The sequence below is a fragment of the Neofelis nebulosa genome, chromosome 2 (assembly GCF_028018385.1).
Source record: "Neofelis nebulosa isolate mNeoNeb1 chromosome 2, mNeoNeb1.pri, whole genome shotgun sequence".
In the NCBI taxonomy this organism is placed as follows: domain Eukaryota; kingdom Metazoa; phylum Chordata; class Mammalia; order Carnivora; family Felidae; genus Neofelis; species Neofelis nebulosa.
Window position 1 is genome coordinate 134,215,626 of NC_080783.1, and position 19,627 is coordinate 134,235,252.

A 19,627-nucleotide genomic window follows, 5' to 3' on the forward strand; every position below is an offset into this window, starting at 1 on the left:
GAATTAGAAAAATAGAGCTTGCTACATAGCCTAAAAAAATAATATTTAAAAATTTTTATATTTAAAATTGTTTTAAATGTTTAATTTTGAGAGACAGAGAGAGACAGAGCATAAGCAGGGAAGGAGCAATGAGAGAGAGAGAGAGAGAGACAGACAGACAGACAGACACAGAATCTGAAGCAGGCTTCAGGCTCTGACCTGTCAGCACAGAGCCCAATGTGGTGCTCACAAACTGTGAGATCATGACCTGACCCGAAGTCGGATGCTTAGCCGACTGAGCTACCCCAGAACCCCCTAATATTTTACATTTAAAATAAAACTTTGTTTATAATATTAAGTTATTATGATATATATTTAAGAATGATAGTTTCATACTTCAATGAGAGTACCAAAATTTGTAAGTCCCAAAGGTTGCCCAGTGTTTTTGGTAATTACACTGTGATATCTATTTATTTAATGACATATTGAACTTCGAAGTTTCTTTTTGATTTTAAGATAAGATGCTGGTAATAGCAATAATTTGTGCTGATTTCTGAACTAGCATTGGCTTAAAAATGATAACGAAATTTCCCTTGGAAAGGCTAAACTGATAAACTGAAAAGAGTAAAGACCAATTTTAGCAAACTTCATTTTTTATTTAAATATAAATAAATCCTATTCTAGTTGAGTTATTTAAGAAATCCTATTTATATTATGTTCCTATATATATATATTTCTTTTGGAAATGTAATTATTATGTTCTGGGAACATAAAGGATTATCTTCACCAATTATTTTGCTGTCACTATAATAGGGTCTATTTACTGCATTTTAAATTTATATAAATATAAGTATTGAATAATAATGTTGATTAAAGATTAGGTTAAAACAATATTATAAATGTATTTTTAGATTGAATGTTAATGAGAAAAATAATACAATAAAGCGTTTTTTCTCTGATCTACAAAAGAATTTTATATATGAGTAAAATGAGATATTGGCATCTTCCAAAATACATTTTAAATATAGAAATTAGTTAAAGGTCTTTCTGAATTAGTCACTTATTTTTTCCTTTACTTTTATGTGACTGGAATCAGAACATTTATAGAGTCAATTTTAAAAATAATTTTTTGGGGGTGGCTAGGGAATTGAATTATTCTGTCCCAAGGATGTTTCCAACTAATGTTAAAAGTATGGAGCTTCTTGATACATCTATGTTCTGCTCACTTTATTATGAATTCTAAATATTTATAGTGCTCATGATTTAAGGCCATTGGTGTGCGGTTTTGAGTACTGAATAAGGTGAAAAATCATACATTTAACTTTTAGATTAGCTTACATTATCTTGTTACATTACTGTAGTTCTGTCATGATGATGAAGAAGCTATATGCTATATTGTGTTTCATCTGTAGAAATAAACTGTAAAGTATAAAGATGTATCTTTTAAGGCATATTCTTAAATTTCTCCACTGCTTTTTATTTTCAGGGCCCTCAAGGACCTCAGGGTCCAGTTGGATTCCCTGGACCTAAAGGTCCTCCTGTAAGTACCATAGTTTTTCTTTATTTCTTCATTTGACAATGTTTTCAAATTTTCAAGAGTCACAGTTTATATTTTAAGTAATTTTTAGATGCAAATATTGACGAAAATTCTAATAAAAATAAATTGCAATTGGTGACGTCAAAGAATGTACATTTTTAAATTTATGACATTTATTGAATGTTTCTGATATAACCCAAATAGATCTTCATAAAGATTCTTGCAAAGTACATCAAAGACAGGAACAACCTGGATGTTATTCTCTCAAATACTCCTCCACTGCAGTGCATATTACTAATGGTATTAAAAATTGTTACTGAATCTTAAATATTTGTTACATCAGAACTTCTCTTTTGTCTTCCATCATCCAATGTATCCTTCAAAATATCACTTCCTAAACATTCTCTGGCATTCTGACATTACTTACATTTCATTGTAATTTGTTTATTTGTATTTATTATTTTTGTCTATAATCCGTGCTTTTAAAAAAATAATGATAATCCTTTCTGAATTATATCCCTTTTATAAAATTTGCTCATTCAAGTATCTTCACAAAGTTAATGGAAATCCTTTATTTCCACACTTAAATGTATATGGGAATATCAGACATGCTCATTGCTCAGTTGTTTTATTTTTCTTTTCTTAGTAACCTACTCAGTTTATTTATGAGAACTAGAATCAACTTAATCACTGGTTTAGACCATTCTGGCTGCTATAACAAAAAACAAGCAAACAAACAAAGCACACAATGTTGTTTACCCACAGAGACTAGATAGCTTATAAACAACAGAAGTTTATTTTGCACAGTTCTAGATGCCACAAATTCTAGCTCAGGGAGCCAGCATGGTCAGGTGGGGGCCCTCTTTCAGGTAACAGGGCAGAAGGGGCTAGGAAGCTCTTGGAGTCTCTTTCTTAAGTCACTGATCTCACTTATGAGGGTTCTACCTTCATGACTTAAACACCTACCCATGGCCCAACTTACTAACATTGTCTCTGAGGGTTAGGATTTCAACATCATGAATTAGGCATTTCAATATGAATTTCAATACGAACTTACAGGCCATAGCACCCACATGTCTAAGGAAGTTGTTCTCAAAGTGTGGTCCTTGGACCAGAACATCAGTACCACCTGCGGTTTGTTAGACATACAGTCTTCTCCCTACATCACTCAGCTAACTCAGAACTCTAAGAGAGGGTCCCAGTCTGTTTAACAAATTCTCCAGATAGTTCTGATGCATGCTAAAGTTTGTGAGCCACTCTTCTAGTCTACATTTGACAATGCTGTCTAAACTTTAATGTGCATACAAATTATTTTGGTATCTTGGTAAAAATGTAGATTTGGGGGCATCTGGGTGACTCAGTCGGTTAATCATCTGACTTCAGCTCAGGTCATGATGTCACAGCTCATGGATTCGAGCTTTGCATTGGACTCTGCGCTGATAGCTCAGAGCCTGGAGCCTGCTTCAGATTCTATGTCTCCCTCTCTCTATCTCTGCTCCTTCCCTGCTCATGCTCTTTCTCTCTCTCTCTCAAAAATAAATAAACATTAAAAAAAATGTAGATTTGATTCAGTAGGCCTGGAGTGAGTCATGAGTCTTGAAGTTACTAACAAAGGTCCAGGTGATGCCAATACTGTGCTCCTAGGCCATATTTTAAGTAACAAAGCTCAAAAATATTTTGGCTGAAAATATAACCAACATAGTTTGAATATGATTTACTCAGCAGGAAACAAAGTATAGCTAAATTTTCAGTTAATAATTTGAGAACCAAATGTTTTTTCATTATAATGATACAAATAACTAAATCATTACTAATAGTTTTACTCGCATCCTGGATATTTTCATTTAGAGGCTCACTGATATATATTTTTTGACTGAATGTTCTAAATTGATTTTGAACTGAGTCTTTTTGACAAAACCACAGCATGCATCCTGTATGAAGAAATGTGAGACTATTTGTATATGCCAGTATTTCAAAAAAATTGTATATTCCAGTTCTCTATTTTCTGATAATTATAGTTAACCAAATATAGTCCAATAGTAGTCTTGTATAAAGGAACAATTTGGAAAATTCTGAATTAAGATGTTAAAATTTTAAATAAATGTTGCATCTGGTTACATTATACTTTCAAGCATGTTGAAAATAATTTATAACTAAATGCATATGGTCTCCAACTTCTTATTGAGTTTAAATAACCCTCTATTTCCACTGATAACTTTCACATTTGACTTTAGCTCACAGGTTTAAAAATGAATTATTTATCATTAAAAGCAACTTTTTTTTAATTTTATTTAAATCCAAGTTAGTTAACATATAGTGAATGATTGTTTCAGGGTTAGAATTTAGTGATTCATCACTTACATATAACATCCAGTGCTCATCCCAACAAGTGCCCTCCATAATGCCCATCACCCATTCAGTCTATCCCCCCATCCAACACCCCTCCAGCAACCCTCAGTTTGTTCTCTGACGAAATACTGGCTTAAAGTAAATATTAAAAGTTGAAGCAATCTCTTATTTTTTGCAACAATTTTAGACACTGTTTGAAATATTATTCTAACGGTTTTGCTTTATTACTGTGAACACATCAAGAAAGGATTGTTATCTGTATTATAGTATTATGAAAGGATTAATGTAAAGAGCTAGTATTAAACACAGGGTAAGATTGATACTACTTGTATATAATGTTGTTTACCCACTATCTCAGTTGCGTTCCAAATGTAATATTGTCATGCAACATTTCACATGTAGAGAAGTGAAAATACAGTTCCAAGAAATGATTTCATACATAAGACGTTTTTCATAAGTATTTTGAAGCCATGTGCATGCATAGATCATTGTTTAGCAACATAAAATCCAGTGATATGTATAACTTCCACATTATCATACCGTTTATATTTGCACAGATTGCACAGATTGCTAAGAATTGTTTCCTTCATATAATGTAATTTTTTTGTCAAAGAAAGCCATTTGACCCATTTTTCCTCAGACTTTTTCAGTTCATTCTCTCATGTATCTTTCAACAAGTTTTGAGCCATTAATCAAGCATGCATTTTGTCTCTAAGAAGCATTAAAAGTGTAATAAATGCCTACACTTGAGAAGCATGCCATCTAGTTGGAGAGACATGACACTATTCAGGAACATTGCTTTCACTGCTAAACAAAATGATTTTTATACACTGTTTCTCTGTCAAGTGAAACATTAGAGCATGAAATAAAAGTACCTATTATTTCTCTGGTATGCAGTTTTATAACATTTTTAGGACAGAAATGCCTTCATCTCTTGGATATGGAAGGAAGAAATTGAGTGGAGGGATAGAGCCAAGCTTCTTTTCCTGTGTATTAATTGGTTCATCTTCATTGTAATCAGAAAATGTGCATATGTTTTTATATATAAATTTATATAGATATACATTCACAAATGTTATTTATTGAGTGCTTAAAATGTTCATGTTTAGAGTCTGTTAACCTCATGCCAATGTCAGCATATAGTTACTCCATTTAAGAAAAATTTTAACTTGAGGTGATTAAGACTTATAACTATTATAAGATACAGTCTATTTATAGAAGACAAAAAATCAAAACTCCTTGCCAATGGGAAGTAAAAAAAATAGCCTTAACATTTATTTAGTAAGTGTCTTTTCACAGATTACCTTCCTGTATATGCACACCCTCATTTAGATAAATTTGTTGCCACTGCCCTTCAACAACATCAAAGGGGCAGTGTTTTTTGACCAATAAAATTATGATTTTAAAATTAATGCCATGAGTAGTTAATCCACTTTCTTTTATTGGATACACTATTGAGCCATTATGATTATTTAGAATTAATCACTTAATATTTGGAATATATACTTAAAGAAAAATGATGATATGAATGTTTTATGTAGTCTGTTAACACTGTTCCCTCAGGATATGTAGGAAAGCCATTAAAAATCGTGTTGCAGTCACCCCTAGGCGATGTCATTTTGATCTAAGATCAAATTTAACAGTTTTAAAAGGTTATAATATTTTGCAATAAAAGTATAATCTATATGTCTCAAACTAGCAAATATAAGATAGTGAACATTTATACTTACAGATTTGTAAGAAAACATATAAATGGCTTGTGCTGATGGCAAAACACATAATTTGAGAGGCATTTTAGTATGGGCGGGGGAAAAGCCTGCTACATATTTATTATCCTTTAGTGGTCACTCTCTGTGTCTTTATTTAAAACTTTTACTAGTTCCCCCAATTGGCAGCACATTTATTCCTATATGTATCAAAATAATAATAAAGTACAAAATGTGTCCTTATTTACTGTTTTGAAATACTGAACCTGCATGAAGTCTACTAGCAATTAACTACTTATTTCTGCGTTTCACCTTTAATCGGAGGGCAAAGCTAAATCTTAGATTACTGTACACATAGTGCCTAAGACATAGATCTGTAATATATGGCTTTGAAAGAAGAAATGTTTAAATGATGGCCGAAAATGTTTTCGGGCCTTGGTTAAAAGCATTCCAGTTTTGGTCTTTTCAGAGGATGGCACTGGAATCACTCAGGTGATCCTGGGAGACATGAGCAAATCACTGAGCGAACAATAATCTTGTGAAATGTCATAATAACAGTCATTAACTAGAGCTGCTAATTCACATGGCAACCGGTGTGTCAATAAAGATGAGATCAGGGACAGAGCTGGTACCGTCAGGAAGCCTTCCTCCTGAGGTGTTACAGCCAATGTAGAAAAAAGTCTTACTCCTGGGGAACAAAGCCATCAGTGAAAAGAATCTCATTTTTTTAATATTAAATATAATTTATTGTCAAATTGGTTTCCATAAACACCCAGTGTTGATCGCAACAGGTGCCCTCCTCAATGCCCATCACCCACTTTCCCCTCTTCCCTACGCACCCCCCCATCAACCCTCAGTTTGTTCTCAGTATTTAAGAGTCTCTTATGGTTTGAAACAAACCTTTTTTCTAACTCAGCATTAAAAAGCATTGATAATTTTGGGGCGCCTGGGTGGCGCAGTCGGTTAAGCGTCCGACTTCAGCCAGGTCACGATCTCGCGGTCCGTGAGTTCGAGCCCCGCGTCAGGCTCTGAGCTGATGGCTCAGAGCCTGGAGCCTGTTTCCGATTCTGTGTCTCCCTCTCTCTCTCTGCCCCTCCCCCGTTCATGCTCTGTCTCTCTCTGTCCCAAAAATAAATAAAAAACGTTGAAAAAAAAATTTAAAAAAAAAAAAAATAAATAAAAAATAAAAAGCATTGATAATTTGAAAATAGAGTTTTGTAAATAATCTATTTTTAAGATAGATTTATTTAAATAATTAACATACAGTGAGAGGTATGTCTGTTACCATTTAAAAAGTTATTAAAATGGGGGCGCCTGGGTGGCTCAGTCGGTTAAGTGCCCGACCAGCTCAGGTCATGATCTTGCGGTCTGTGGGTTCAAGCCCCATGTTAGGGTCTGTGCTGACAGCTCAGAGCCTGGAGCCTGCTTTGGATTCTGTGCTCCCTCTCTCTCTCTGCCCCTCTCCTGCTCATGCGCTCTCTGTGTCTCTTAAAAATAAATAAATGTCAAAAAAATTTAAAAAGTTATTAAAATGATCATTTCTTTCATTCCTCCAGAGGGTGAGAATATTTCCGCCTATACCTATTAAATCTGTTTTGAAATCTGACCCCAATACTTAATGGTTTCTGAGTAGGGTGAACGATCCATAATGCAGACTAAAGAAGCAATCTATTTCTTCTAAGTATCTAAAACACAGGAACCACACAGAGTTGTTTGCTTTAAGTACTTAGTTAATTGCTCTATTTATTTCTTTGGTCATGACACAGACAGCATCCCTTAGAGAAAGTGATAACATGGTAGATGTGCTGTCCAGTGCTTAATAAAAATGATGTGTTCAGGATGATATTTAAGAAAACCAACTGGGAAAATTTGGCCCCAATGACACGTAAAATTGAGCAAACCTTACCCTGTTTCCTTTACTTGAAGAAATTGAGAGACAGAGTGTAATTTGTTTGGAAGTTTCATTCTTATCAGGTAGAAGCTCAGACCACCACTAGAGGACACTATCTTTCTATTGTACAAATCTTGATGCACAGGAAATCGAATTACAAACAGAGCACCAAAAAGAGGGGAAAATGTTCATTTGTCGAGTACTGAAGAATTAACCTTTTTGTAAAAATTTTAAAAATCTATATGAATGTTTTTTTTTAAAAAAACAGATGCTAATGAAATCATTTAAATGTAAAATGTTCATATTGGAATTACAGTTTTCTCTTGGTCACAGTTACAGATAGAATTACCCCCAAAGAGATATACACACACACTACTGTATGTAAAATCAACAGAACATCGAAATATATACAATGAAAATATGATGATAAAATTGTCCAACATATACATTTAAACTATAAAACAGTTCAATAAATATTTGTGACATATGGTGTTTAATATTTTTGATTTCAGGGGCCACCTGGGAAGGATGGCCTGCCAGGACACCCTGGACAACGTGGAGAGACTGTAAGTGACCCCATTCTTTTGACTGAAATTTTCCATCCCTGGCTCCTCATCATCTCACAAAAAGCTACCTTATTATTAATAGCTCCTTTACTAGGTTAGGAGCAATGGAGAAATTATTTTCATTGAAATTGTATTTTATATATATAGAGAAAGACCCAAATTTGTATCCAGCTACAAATGAATATACTTAAGGATGGAGGTGTTACTTGATTTGATTGTCCTTACTGTCAATAATAGCACTTTGGGGATGAGTTTAGGGAGAAGACCCCATTATCATTTGGACACCTCTGCAAAGTTGTTGACCTTGACCCTTTCACAGAAGTATTTGTTTATAGATATATTCCATCCAACCCTATCACCCTTCCACTCCCTAACAGAAATACATTATACTTAACCATGCAAATAATGCATTCTTCTGTGTAGAACAAAGGGATGAAATATTTTCTGTTGAAACCATAAGGCTATAATTAGGTTGAAACTATCTCAAATCCATCCTGTCACCTCAAGTAGGAAAATGTAAATGAAAAAAAAATGTATCTGAATTTTATTTTAAAATTAAGAGGAATATAACATTAAATAAATGTCTGAACAACTTCTGTGAATAACAATGATTTGGACAGGGGAAACTGACACTTTAAGCACAGTTTGAGGCTGCTGGTGGGTTTGTTTATTTATTCTGCCACTGTTACAAAATCATGTGTCTGGCTTTTGCACTGGAATGTTAGTCTAATCAGAAGTTATCATAGCTTAGCACATTTCCTTGGAATCAATGCTTGGATTGCACCATTGATTAATTTTATCCAGATTTCTTAAGGAAATCACAGCACAGACCAGCTTTGACGATGTGATTCAAAGTCATTTTAGGGCATGCAGCCAGCATGAAGACATATTTGGAGTTGTATCGAGTGTGCACACAGCAACAAATCTGAAAACAGGATGATTTTCTGCGTAGGATAAACAATCTATCAGCAGCAACTCAATTCCAGTTTTGCTCACCAACCAACGATTCTTAGTGTAGCAACTTCTTAATTTTAGTCAGATTGTAAACTTCAAAGTCTTAGATTTCAAAAGCAGAATGAAATATGATTTAGTGAGACCAAAGAGTAAAATTGTTTGGGTTTCCTCTGGGGAATCACATCTGCATGAGGAGCATAAAATAAACCTTTTAATGAAGAATCCATACTCAGATTTGCAAATGTATTCTCCAATCTTGCAGTCAGTCATTTTTAACTAAGTCATTGTGTAGCTATGTCATGGGAGTGACTCTAGAATGTTTTCAAAATGTCTTTTGGGGAAGGGATACCTAGAGAGTGGCTATTGTAAAATTCCTTTTGTCTTCAATTTAATCAAGACCTCTGTTTCTATCCAAAGGAACTATATTATATATAACATTTAAATTTAAGCAAAGAGGACAAATAGCATATTAAGTAGTGATTCTAAGATGAATGTTCTCATCTAGTAGTTTCTTATAGACAAAGGTCAGAATTACTTCTGGAAAATTGTATTCCTGATTTCAAATCCACTTTTAAGAGCAATAGTGAATCAAACTATGGTCAGGAACCTTTTTTTCTCACCTTGTTATGTGCTGATGGGGATTCAAAGGATTGCATTGTATAAGAAAGAGTCAGAATCTAGAGAAACCATATTTTGCTGTATATGTGTCACTTATTTTGAGGAAGAAATTCTTTTGTTATATTGAGATTTGTCTCGAGTAAGAAAAACTTGAAGTTTCATCTGACGTTTTATAATTCAAAGCTTTTTAAGGCCACTGGCAATAATAAGAAATAATTTCTATTATACTGAAACAACCCAAATTTGCCTCCAAAACACACTGCCAAATCCCACAGTGATCCTAAGATTAACTTAGTCTCTTACAGATTATCAGAATGGAAATGAACATTTTTCTTGGGTCTTACTGCAGATGCAATGTGGCAAATTGACCTCAGTTTTCAGGAACTTTGAAAAACATAACTTAACTTGTAATTCTAAAATTAAATGGCAAGTGTAGTCTTATTAGATGATAATGTTGAACAAGCACACTCCATTGTGAACTATAAAATTTTCTTGTACATGGTTTATTTGTGTCACATTTATTAGATATTTGCAAACACTCTGAATGTTTTAAATGAGCAGACATAGACACTATGCTGTCCCCCATCTCCTCCCAAATCCATCACCCACTCAGATGTGCTAACATCTCTCTTCCTTTCCACATTGTTTGCAGAATTTCCCCAATTAAACATTGATTTTTAATCAATTGATTTTTACCATTAATTATTTATTGCAATTGTTTTTTCATGTACTGTTCTTGTTCTCACACTTACTAAAAAAAACTTGCAAGAGTAATTTTTTTTTGAAGTTCACAATTGCATTTACATCTTCATGTCAAATTTACTGATCAGAAATTGGGAGAAGGGTAATCTATAATCTAGACAGAGGGAACAGGCTATGCAAATATGTGGTATAGGGCTATTTAGGGAAAGGTTAGAAAATCAGCATGGCTAAACTTTAAGACATATTTTCAAAGCAGAGAGGTAGCTAGAGTGACAGCCTAGATCCAGATTGTTTAGAAGTTGGTAATGGATGTTGCATGATATGTACTTAATAATGAGTTGATTAGATTTGCTTTAGTGAGATGGTGACTCTAGCCAAAGTGGACGAGTGTGTGAACCTGACCTGAAAAGCTGAGTGGTCAAGGACAATGGTGACTACAGTTTGAATAAAAACAGGTCTCCTCCACAAGAGAGAAGAAGCCGCATTTTAGAGAGGTTCTAAGATGACACAGTAGGATGAATGACGGAGTCTGAGGACTGAAGGGAAGCCTGGGATATCTAGTCTCTCTGCTAGTAATAAGAGAACACAGGAGGAAAATCAAAGGAGAGTATTCATTTAGTGAGCTCCATGTTGAGAATATAAAGTTGAGGAGAGAGTGTGAGGTCCAATTAGAAATGCCCAGTAAGCACTTATGAGAGAGTTATAGGGTTTGACACAGATTAGAGATTGAGGAAGAGTTTGTTGCAGAGGAGTTCATCAACATATAAGTAACAATAGTGGTCCAGAGGGTTATTGAGATAATCTAGGAGTAGATAGAGTATGGGAATAAACCCTGTGAACAAATCGGTAAGAGGAACAGCAAGCTGTTATCTGTCAATGGGAAAGAAATATGTATATATACATACACATCATACACACATGTATATAGGTATGCTGATATGTGTATATACGTGTGTGTGTGTGTAAATTTCCAAACCAATAACTTGAAAAAAAGTTAAAATACTAAATAAAATCTACAATATATTCTCCTTATATTAATTTGTCTTGCTATTAAAAGTGGTATCTCAAGACAAACCCTGTTGGTCTTAGGAATTAATGGATGTAGGGGTCCTGGGAGACTCAGTCCATTAAATGTCCAACTCTTGATTTCGGCTCAGGTCATGATCTCATGGTCATCAGATTGAGCCCCACATAGGGCCCCACGGTGGAAGTGGAACCTGCTTAAGATTCTTTCCCTCTCTCTCTGCCCTCTCCTGTTCGCTCTCTCTCTCTCTCTCTCAAAAACAAATAATAAATAAATAAATAAATAAATAAATAAATAAATAAATAAATAAAATTTTAAAGTTTTAAAAATTTAAAAAAAGAATTAATGGCTTTAAAAAATAGAAGGGATCTATTTTTTTTCCCTGTTACATCAAGTAAAGTAATTCCAAATACAGCTTCTTTTCCTTTTCCCTACTTAATAATTTTGTTATTATAATTTAATCAGTTGCCTGTTATATAAGCACAGGGCTACCAGTTTCTGCCCTTTGCTTTCCGGTCTTATTATTTTTAGTCTCATTTTACTATAAATACTTTTACAAACACTATTTGCTTTAATTCATTTCATCTGAAGTTTTTCTCCCTGTATTTTGAAGCTTCTTCTCCAACTGTTAAGTGTAAGTTAACTTACATGAGAGAAAAATTTGCTAATCATAAAACAGTCATACGGGATGAATAACCCATGAGTCTAGAGAAATATAGACACCAAAATATATGCTCAAAGGCTTTGTTTATTGGCTACATGCTGCTTACATCTACCAGATTTTCTCTTAATGGCTGCGTTATTTACAAGGTACAGTTGTAACTACATTTTGGGATATTTTAAGAAAGAAGACTGATAAAATGCTAAAATGATTACTAATCATGCAAAATTTTTTTTTTTTATAAATGTACTCTGGTTTCTCTTCAGATTGCATAAATCTTTCGCCTTTTAAATGTACTCTACATCCTGTTTTGTTTTATTTTTGTTTTTATTTTGTTTTGATTCTATTCTTGTTTTATTTTACGTTGGAATGCTGGAAAGAGAAATGCATTAATATGACAGACCTTAGATTTATCTCTGTACACAGAGCCAGTGGCCTGTTTCAAGAATGCCAGGGGACACCTGGGTGGCTCAGTGAGTTAGGCATCCAACTCCGGATTTCTGCTCAGGTCATGATCTCACGGTTTGTGGGATCTAACCCTGAGTCAGGCTGTGAGCTGACAGTTTGGAGCCTGCTTGGGATTCTCTCTCTTCCACTCTCTTTGCCCCTCTCCCATTTGCTTCCTCTAACTAAACAAACAAACAAACAAACAAACAAACATTAAAGAATGTCTAAATCATTTATTTCATCCATAAGCATTGCTATGTTAAAATTCTCACTCTGACTAGGTAGATTAGGGCTAAGAACACGTTTTCCCTTCACCTTCATCCCAATGTCTTATTTAATTTTTTAAGTTTATTGAAAGTAATCATTGGACTATAATGTGAAATAGTGAGGACGGTAATTTTGAATTTCAAAGAAAACTAGAATATAATTTATATTTAAACATTTAATAATGAGTATTTTTAACCAAAAAGTGACTTTGTTTTAATGTGAGTTACCTTACAAATTTGAATCTATGCTTTCGTAACGTCTAGCTTTCTTTCCTCAGGGATTTCAAGGCAAGACTGGCCCTCCGGGACCAGGGGGTGTCGTTGGACCACAGGTATGTCCCTTTACTTTATTTCTCTAAGAAGATTTATTTTCCTATTTATATTTTCATCTTTTCTATGCTGTATAAAATCTGTCCATTTTATTATGATTCAAAATGTTGTACTTTATGTTTTATATACCAGATTTAAATGCATGCCACTGGCCTATCTCAAGTAAACTTTAGCAAACTTTGCGTAGCTGAAGTGATTATTTCAGTTAGATGCATAGAGAAAAGAGAATGAAGCAAATAATGAAAATTCAGTCAGAAAATTCACAATGAAGTTAACATAAAAGCCTGACCATGGTACTACCTACTAACACTACCAAAATGCTTTATTAGAAAGGCCAACCATAATATTTTCCTAGAATTTCAAATTACAAAATGACTTCAGATTTCTGAGTATAAATTATATTTAGATGTATAATATATTACAAATATAATATAAATCTTTGAGTACAACTTTTTCCCCTAAAACTGTAATATTTGTCATTATTACATGTTTCTTAATATTTTTGTCTTTGTAATGATTTCCATCAATGATAAAATATTAGTTTGTAATCTTTGAATATGTCTAAACAATGACAAAGACGAATAGCTTTTTCAACATAGGTGGCAGAAAGAGTCCCAATGATTGATGCAGTATACTGAATCATGGAATAATTTGTGGGAATAGAAAATATTTATTCTGACAAAGTGGTATTGAATGGACAGAACATATTTAGTTTATTCAGCTGGAATTTTACCCCTGCTATAGCAAAAGAGCAAGAGCAGTTGAATAAGTGTTTTAATTATTTAATTGCATTAAATGGCTTTTTCTCAGCCTATAATTCATTCTTAGCACTTTATGCATCCACACACACACACTCACACACAAGCATGCACATCCAAATACATATGGAACTAAAGAAACAAAAAACTGCATCATCTTTCTAGGAATATGTGTCACAGAAGCAAAAATGAAGAATTCTTGGATTGGCTGATCATTTAATTCCAAAGATGAATCCCAAAAAAAGGGAAATACTGTTTGTTCTTTTATAAAAGAAATGTAGTACGCATTATTTTTTTTTGCATGCTTTTTTGTGTGTGTGCTGACAAGCTCTTAACTGCTTACCAGGTTTAGTTAAAAAAAAAATACTCCCTCAATAATTACCTTCAAAATATCTTATTTTTTCCACTGCAAGCGGCTTCATGGCAATTTTCTGTGAAAAACTATAACTGAAAGAATTATTCCTTTTAATTAAATAAATGAAGTTAAAATCCAACTAGAATGTAGACATCAAGGGGCTTCCCTGAATATTTCAGGACCTTATACCTTTTGGAAATTCATCTCTGCCTAATGTAGACATCTGGCTTCTGAGATCTTTGTTGTTCTTGTTCCTCCCTACTTTAAGGCATAAAAGTATCAGGTGTTTTGTTGAGGATGCATTTTCATTGAGTTAGTTTTCTTCATTGGTTATTTTAAGAGAGAAAATCCAATGTCCTATTTCAATAGCCTAATTTTTATATTAGGACAAAGGAAGTGATTTACTAGGAACTATATTGATTGCAATATTTAATATTCACTCCATTTTTTGTAGTCATGTTGCTCATTTTTCTCAATAGTGATAGCCATTAAATTAGGATCAATTTTACATTGCTTACTATTGAAATTCCAGTGATCAGATATTCAAGAACAGTACGTTTCCGGGGGAGTATTTGCACATTAACGATAAATTGAGGACTTTAAGTAATACATAATAAAAGAATTTAAACCTAGAAATTTACACTCAAAGTTGAGGCAGATATGCTCTGTATCCAAGACCAGAGGCAAAGAATCTGTTGCATTTTTAGAAAAATAACAGGGAATGATAATGCGTAAACAACTTCAACAACACATGCCGCTGTTTAACAACCTTGGCATCTGGAAACTTTCTCTTTATATGCCTTTAACTTAAATCCTTCATTTTGCTTTATTCTAAGTGGAGATAGAGAGCAACTGGTCACCATTCTCTATTTACACTTGAAAGCTCATTAAACTTTAGCACCACCAAACAGCACCACTCAGGGGACACATAAATGACCTGATATTTTTCACTTTGGCATTCTGCAGCAATTTAAGGCAGCGGGCTATTTGTTATAGCTTTTGGCCGGGAGGAACTGCCAGCCCAAACTCACAGCCTTCAGGATCTCCCTGCTACATTCCCTAGATTTTGTCAAATGAATATAGATTAACTCTAGGGAGGTCTCCAGTCATGGAAATTCCAAGGAGAACTACTTTGGTTGTTTGGTTTCCAGGGGACCCAGGCTTCTTATCGAGCAGTGATTCATTGAGTAGCTACCCCTGTGGTACCAATGCCTCTTCTACTCCTAAACTCATTGATATCTTATATGAAAAAAGAGGGAATGGGATGAAACTGTAGTTAAAAACTGTGGTTTTAACTGGCATCATTCTGAAGCAATTCTGATATTAAACAAAGAAAATAGCTTTTTGAGTTTACCTATGTATGTCCCTTGTACACTCAGATCCTTACCAAGGACAACACTTACTCTTTTCAGACTCCTCCTGGACCCGTGCTGCTCTTATATGTTTTGTAGGACATTATGAAAATAAATGAGAATAATAAACTATTGTAAAAGGGAGTAGTACTTATTTGGGGTTTATGTTATCTTTATGAAAAACAAAAGCACAATCTAATGAGGTTTTGCTTTCCAATTTAGGGACCAACGGGTGAGACTGGCCCAATAGGTGAACGAGGACATCCTGGCCCTCCCGGCCCTCCTGGTGAGCAAGGTCTTCCTGGTGCTGCAGGAAAAGAAGGTGCAAAGGTATGACATGCTTACGGAATTTTCTTGGCTAAAAACATCCATTTACTTTCCACTGTAGCTTTTCATCACTTGTCCATTGGGTCTCTAACTGTTAGCACAGTGTTTCAATGGATCAGAAAGATATATCAGTAAAATATTTAGTTATTGTACTTCAAGGTGTGACTGAACAATAACATAAGACCACTTAGCATCACTTACCATAAAGCCATCCATGTATGTACATTCTTTTTTTTTTAATGTTTATATTTATTTTTGAGGCAGAGAGAGAGCATGAGCAGGGGAGGGGCAGAGAGAGAGGGAGACACAGAATCCGAAGCAGGCTCCAGGCTCTGACCTGTCAGCACACAGCCTGATGCGAGCCTCAAACCCATGAACCATGAGATCATGACCTGAGCCAAAGTCAGACACCCAACCGACTGAGCCACCCAGGCGCCCCTGTACATTCTTAAATATGATTAGTTCATTATAATGTATGTGGCATTCCACACAATATTCTCATTATTGAATAACATTTAGGCCTTACTTCCAGGTTAGACATAATAACAGTTTTGCTTATAGAAACCTGTAGAAATTATTCTCCGTGACTAATGTGTACTATATTCTTTAGGGTGACCCCGGTCCTCAAGGTATCTCAGGGAAAGACGGACCAGCAGGACTGCGTGGTTTCCCAGGTGAAAGAGGTCTTCCTGGAGCTCAGGTATAATCAGCATATAGATAAAGCATCTGAATGAGATTGCTTATTGAAACATTTTTCTCAGGACTTGACTAAGTAAAGATTCATGAGTAATGAAGGGGAAATATGTAAGCATAAGCATTGATTATCATAATATATATAGCAATATATATTTGTGTCTAAAAACACTTCTTAACGTCTTCATTTTAGAAATCCTACCTCCCCTATTTATATTCAATTCACATCGATTCATTTTCTTTGTTTTTATTCTCATTTCCCAGGGTGCACCTGGACTGAAAGGAGGGGAAGGTCCCCAGGGCCCACCAGGGCCAGTTGTAAGTATGATTATAATAAATAGCCATGCTACCCTTGGTTGCAAATTATGGCTCTTCTTTCATTACTCTCATGCTGTGATCCCACAGTGTGTGGGAGAGAAAATAAACACACGTCAATCAAATCAGTCAATGCCTGGTTTCTACTAATTGCATGCGCTAATGAGTGCAGACGCAGAAGAGTTTAGACGATTGGAAATATTTACTCCACTGCTACTGTCAGGAGGTAAAAGGAGCTAACTTGCTTCATAAATGCCCAAGGAAATAAATCATAATTTGTCTTATTGTGAGTACTTGATGAGACTTGAATTTTGTCAATGCTTTTAAAAAGCAGGTTAATGTAACCTTATGAAATAACCAGAAAATGAGAAAATATCAGATTGTTACTTCACCTTTTCTTTTTTGAGATATAGATCAATCCCTCTGAAAGCAATTGAATACAGTCTTCATTTTCTCCCATGAATTCACCTTTGTTCTTACCTTTTCTCAGAAAGGTTACCAGTAATAGCCAAATTGCCAATTTTAGTGGCCTCATCTCATTCTCTATTTTATTTCACCAGTCTGAAAAGCTGGAAGTGGCTTTAAATCCTCTCTCAACTTCCTAGTACAAAATGTTAAAGTCATATTAGTGCCCCCTCCAATGTTTTTTTAAGGCGTCCCTTTTCTTTATTTCCACTGCTACCACCTTTGTCCAGACTCTTTCCTGTCTCTCCTTGCTTAATAGTGTCTTCATTCATGCCTTCGACTCCATCCCTTTAGCCTCTGCAGTTTTGCCCATTGGTTCTAGAATTACCGGTACACTGTGCCATTCCTCTGCTTTAATGCCTCTTGTGGTCCCGTGCCACCTTCAGAAACAGACTCCTTAGCATGACCAAGTCATCCTCATGGCTTGGTGCCAGTCACTGTAGCTTATTTTATTTGCCTTATTGACTACATCTAATTCTACCCAATTTAATGCACTGAACTTCTTGCTTCTCAAACTACCATGATCTTTTACACTTTGCAGAGAGTATACTATTTACTTTTCCCCTTCTTACAGAAGACCCCATTTTTCCTTTTCTACTTGACAAAAATTCTACTTATCTATAAAGATCAAGCTTAAATGTTAAATCTCTATGTGGTCATCTCTTGACACTTTACTTCCATTTCATTTTTTGGTGAAATTTTTTCACACTTAGTGCTCTTTGTTATGGTTTGTGTTTCAGAAATTACTTTGGAATATAACCGGTTGTCTCTCTCATTAGAATGTGAGTTTCTGTATTTTAGTACATTCACAGCATGGTGTCTGACAGACAGTAATCATTCCATATCTACCTATTTGAGTTGTCAGAAAGCCTTATATTGGAGTGAAGTGTATATAGCATAACTAATACTGAGAACATGGCATTTTTCCTTTGGCTGATTGATTAACATATTTAAGCTGAAGATCACATAAATGTCATATTACAGTGATTAAGGTAGGTATGGACATATTGTAAAGATTTTTTCAAAAGAAAAATAAGTATTTCAATAACTACATTTGACCTTCTATATGCGCAAAAATATGTAGAACACTTAAAATATCCTGATAAGTAAGTGCTGGTAGCACTAGCAGGAACAAAAGTTGAACACAACAGAAGTTTTTATTTGAGCATAGAATCTTCAAAATGTTCAGCACAATGCAATCCATTTAATCAGAATTTCATATTCTAAACTGATTTTATTTTAGAATATATATATATTTTTAAGATCAAGTTATTGTATCTGTGAAACCTGAATCACCATTACAAGAATTAAACTGTTTAGTTTTAGGGCCCAATCAAATAATGCTATCTAGGTGTTTGGAAAAGTTAATATCCATGTATTTGTATTTGTATTTGCATAGTATACACAAGAGCTATACTTTAATAGACTATTAATCAAGTATTTGCATATATAATTATATATTAAATATGATATAAAAATCTAATATTTATTTAGTCAGCTTTAACACCATTTATTTGGCAATACTACCTACTTCCTTATATACAATTAACTTCAATAGAACATATCCCTTTAAGTGACCTTAAGGTAAACCCTTTCGAAAAGAAACACACCAACCTCTAAACAGCACTGCAAGACAGTCAATGATTAGATGCCTAATGGCATACAAACAATAAACATTAATTCTGCAAGGTTGGGAGGCAGAGAAGAGAAAGCAGCAAAAAAGGTCATGCAGGAGGTACCCCTTGAACTTGGCTTCACAGAGTGCAGAAGATTGAAAGATCATTTAAGAGTGAGAAAAAAAAAGATAAGGCATTAGGGGATATCCGATCTTATTAAAGGGAGTACTTTGAGAGGAAGGACTAAAATTTGATAAATTCTTGCTAGGATCCAGGCACTCTGCTATGTATTTACATAATTTAAAGCTAGAGCAGACATATAATATTCAATATGATTATTGAAGTTCTAAAGTCATAAGTTGAAGTAATTTGAAGTTTTGAAGTTTTTGGAGCAAGTGGAGTAAAAAAATACAGTCTTTTGGAGTAAAAAAATAAATTTTAGGGAAAATATCATTGTGTATAATATAGAACATAAATGGGAGAGACTCGAGCATGAAAGCTGTGATCAATGTCATAATACGAGTGAGCCAGTGACAAGGCCAGTGGGAAGTCAAAGGACAGTGCGGATGTCACAAACACTGGGATGGCAGGAGAGGAGGATTTATTACTAAGATTGGATGTGGGCAGTGAGGAAAGATGAAAGCTGAGTGATACCTCAAGCTTGTGTCCTTGTGGGAATGACAGCTTAGTGTTGCCTTCCATTCCCAGAGCAATTT

General features: G+C 34.4%; 1 protein-coding gene across 9 annotated transcripts in view; it reads left to right on the forward strand.

Annotated features, from left to right (window-relative positions):
• The window catches only part of COL11A1 (collagen type XI alpha 1 chain), a 220,750-nt gene that overhangs the window by 135,419 nt on the left and 65,704 nt on the right, over positions 1 to 19,627 (forward strand). For all 9 annotated transcript variants that reach the window (XM_058716371.1, XM_058716376.1, XM_058716372.1 and 6 more), the window contains 6 exons: positions 1,466 to 1,519; positions 7,975 to 8,028; positions 12,979 to 13,032; positions 15,718 to 15,825; positions 16,433 to 16,522; positions 16,780 to 16,833. In XM_058716371.1, the coding sequence (XP_058572354.1) occupies positions 1,466 to 1,519; positions 7,975 to 8,028; positions 12,979 to 13,032; positions 15,718 to 15,825; positions 16,433 to 16,522; positions 16,780 to 16,833 (414 nt within the window). The remainder of the gene's footprint in view (positions 1 to 1,465; positions 1,520 to 7,974; positions 8,029 to 12,978; positions 13,033 to 15,717; positions 15,826 to 16,432; positions 16,523 to 16,779; positions 16,834 to 19,627) is intronic.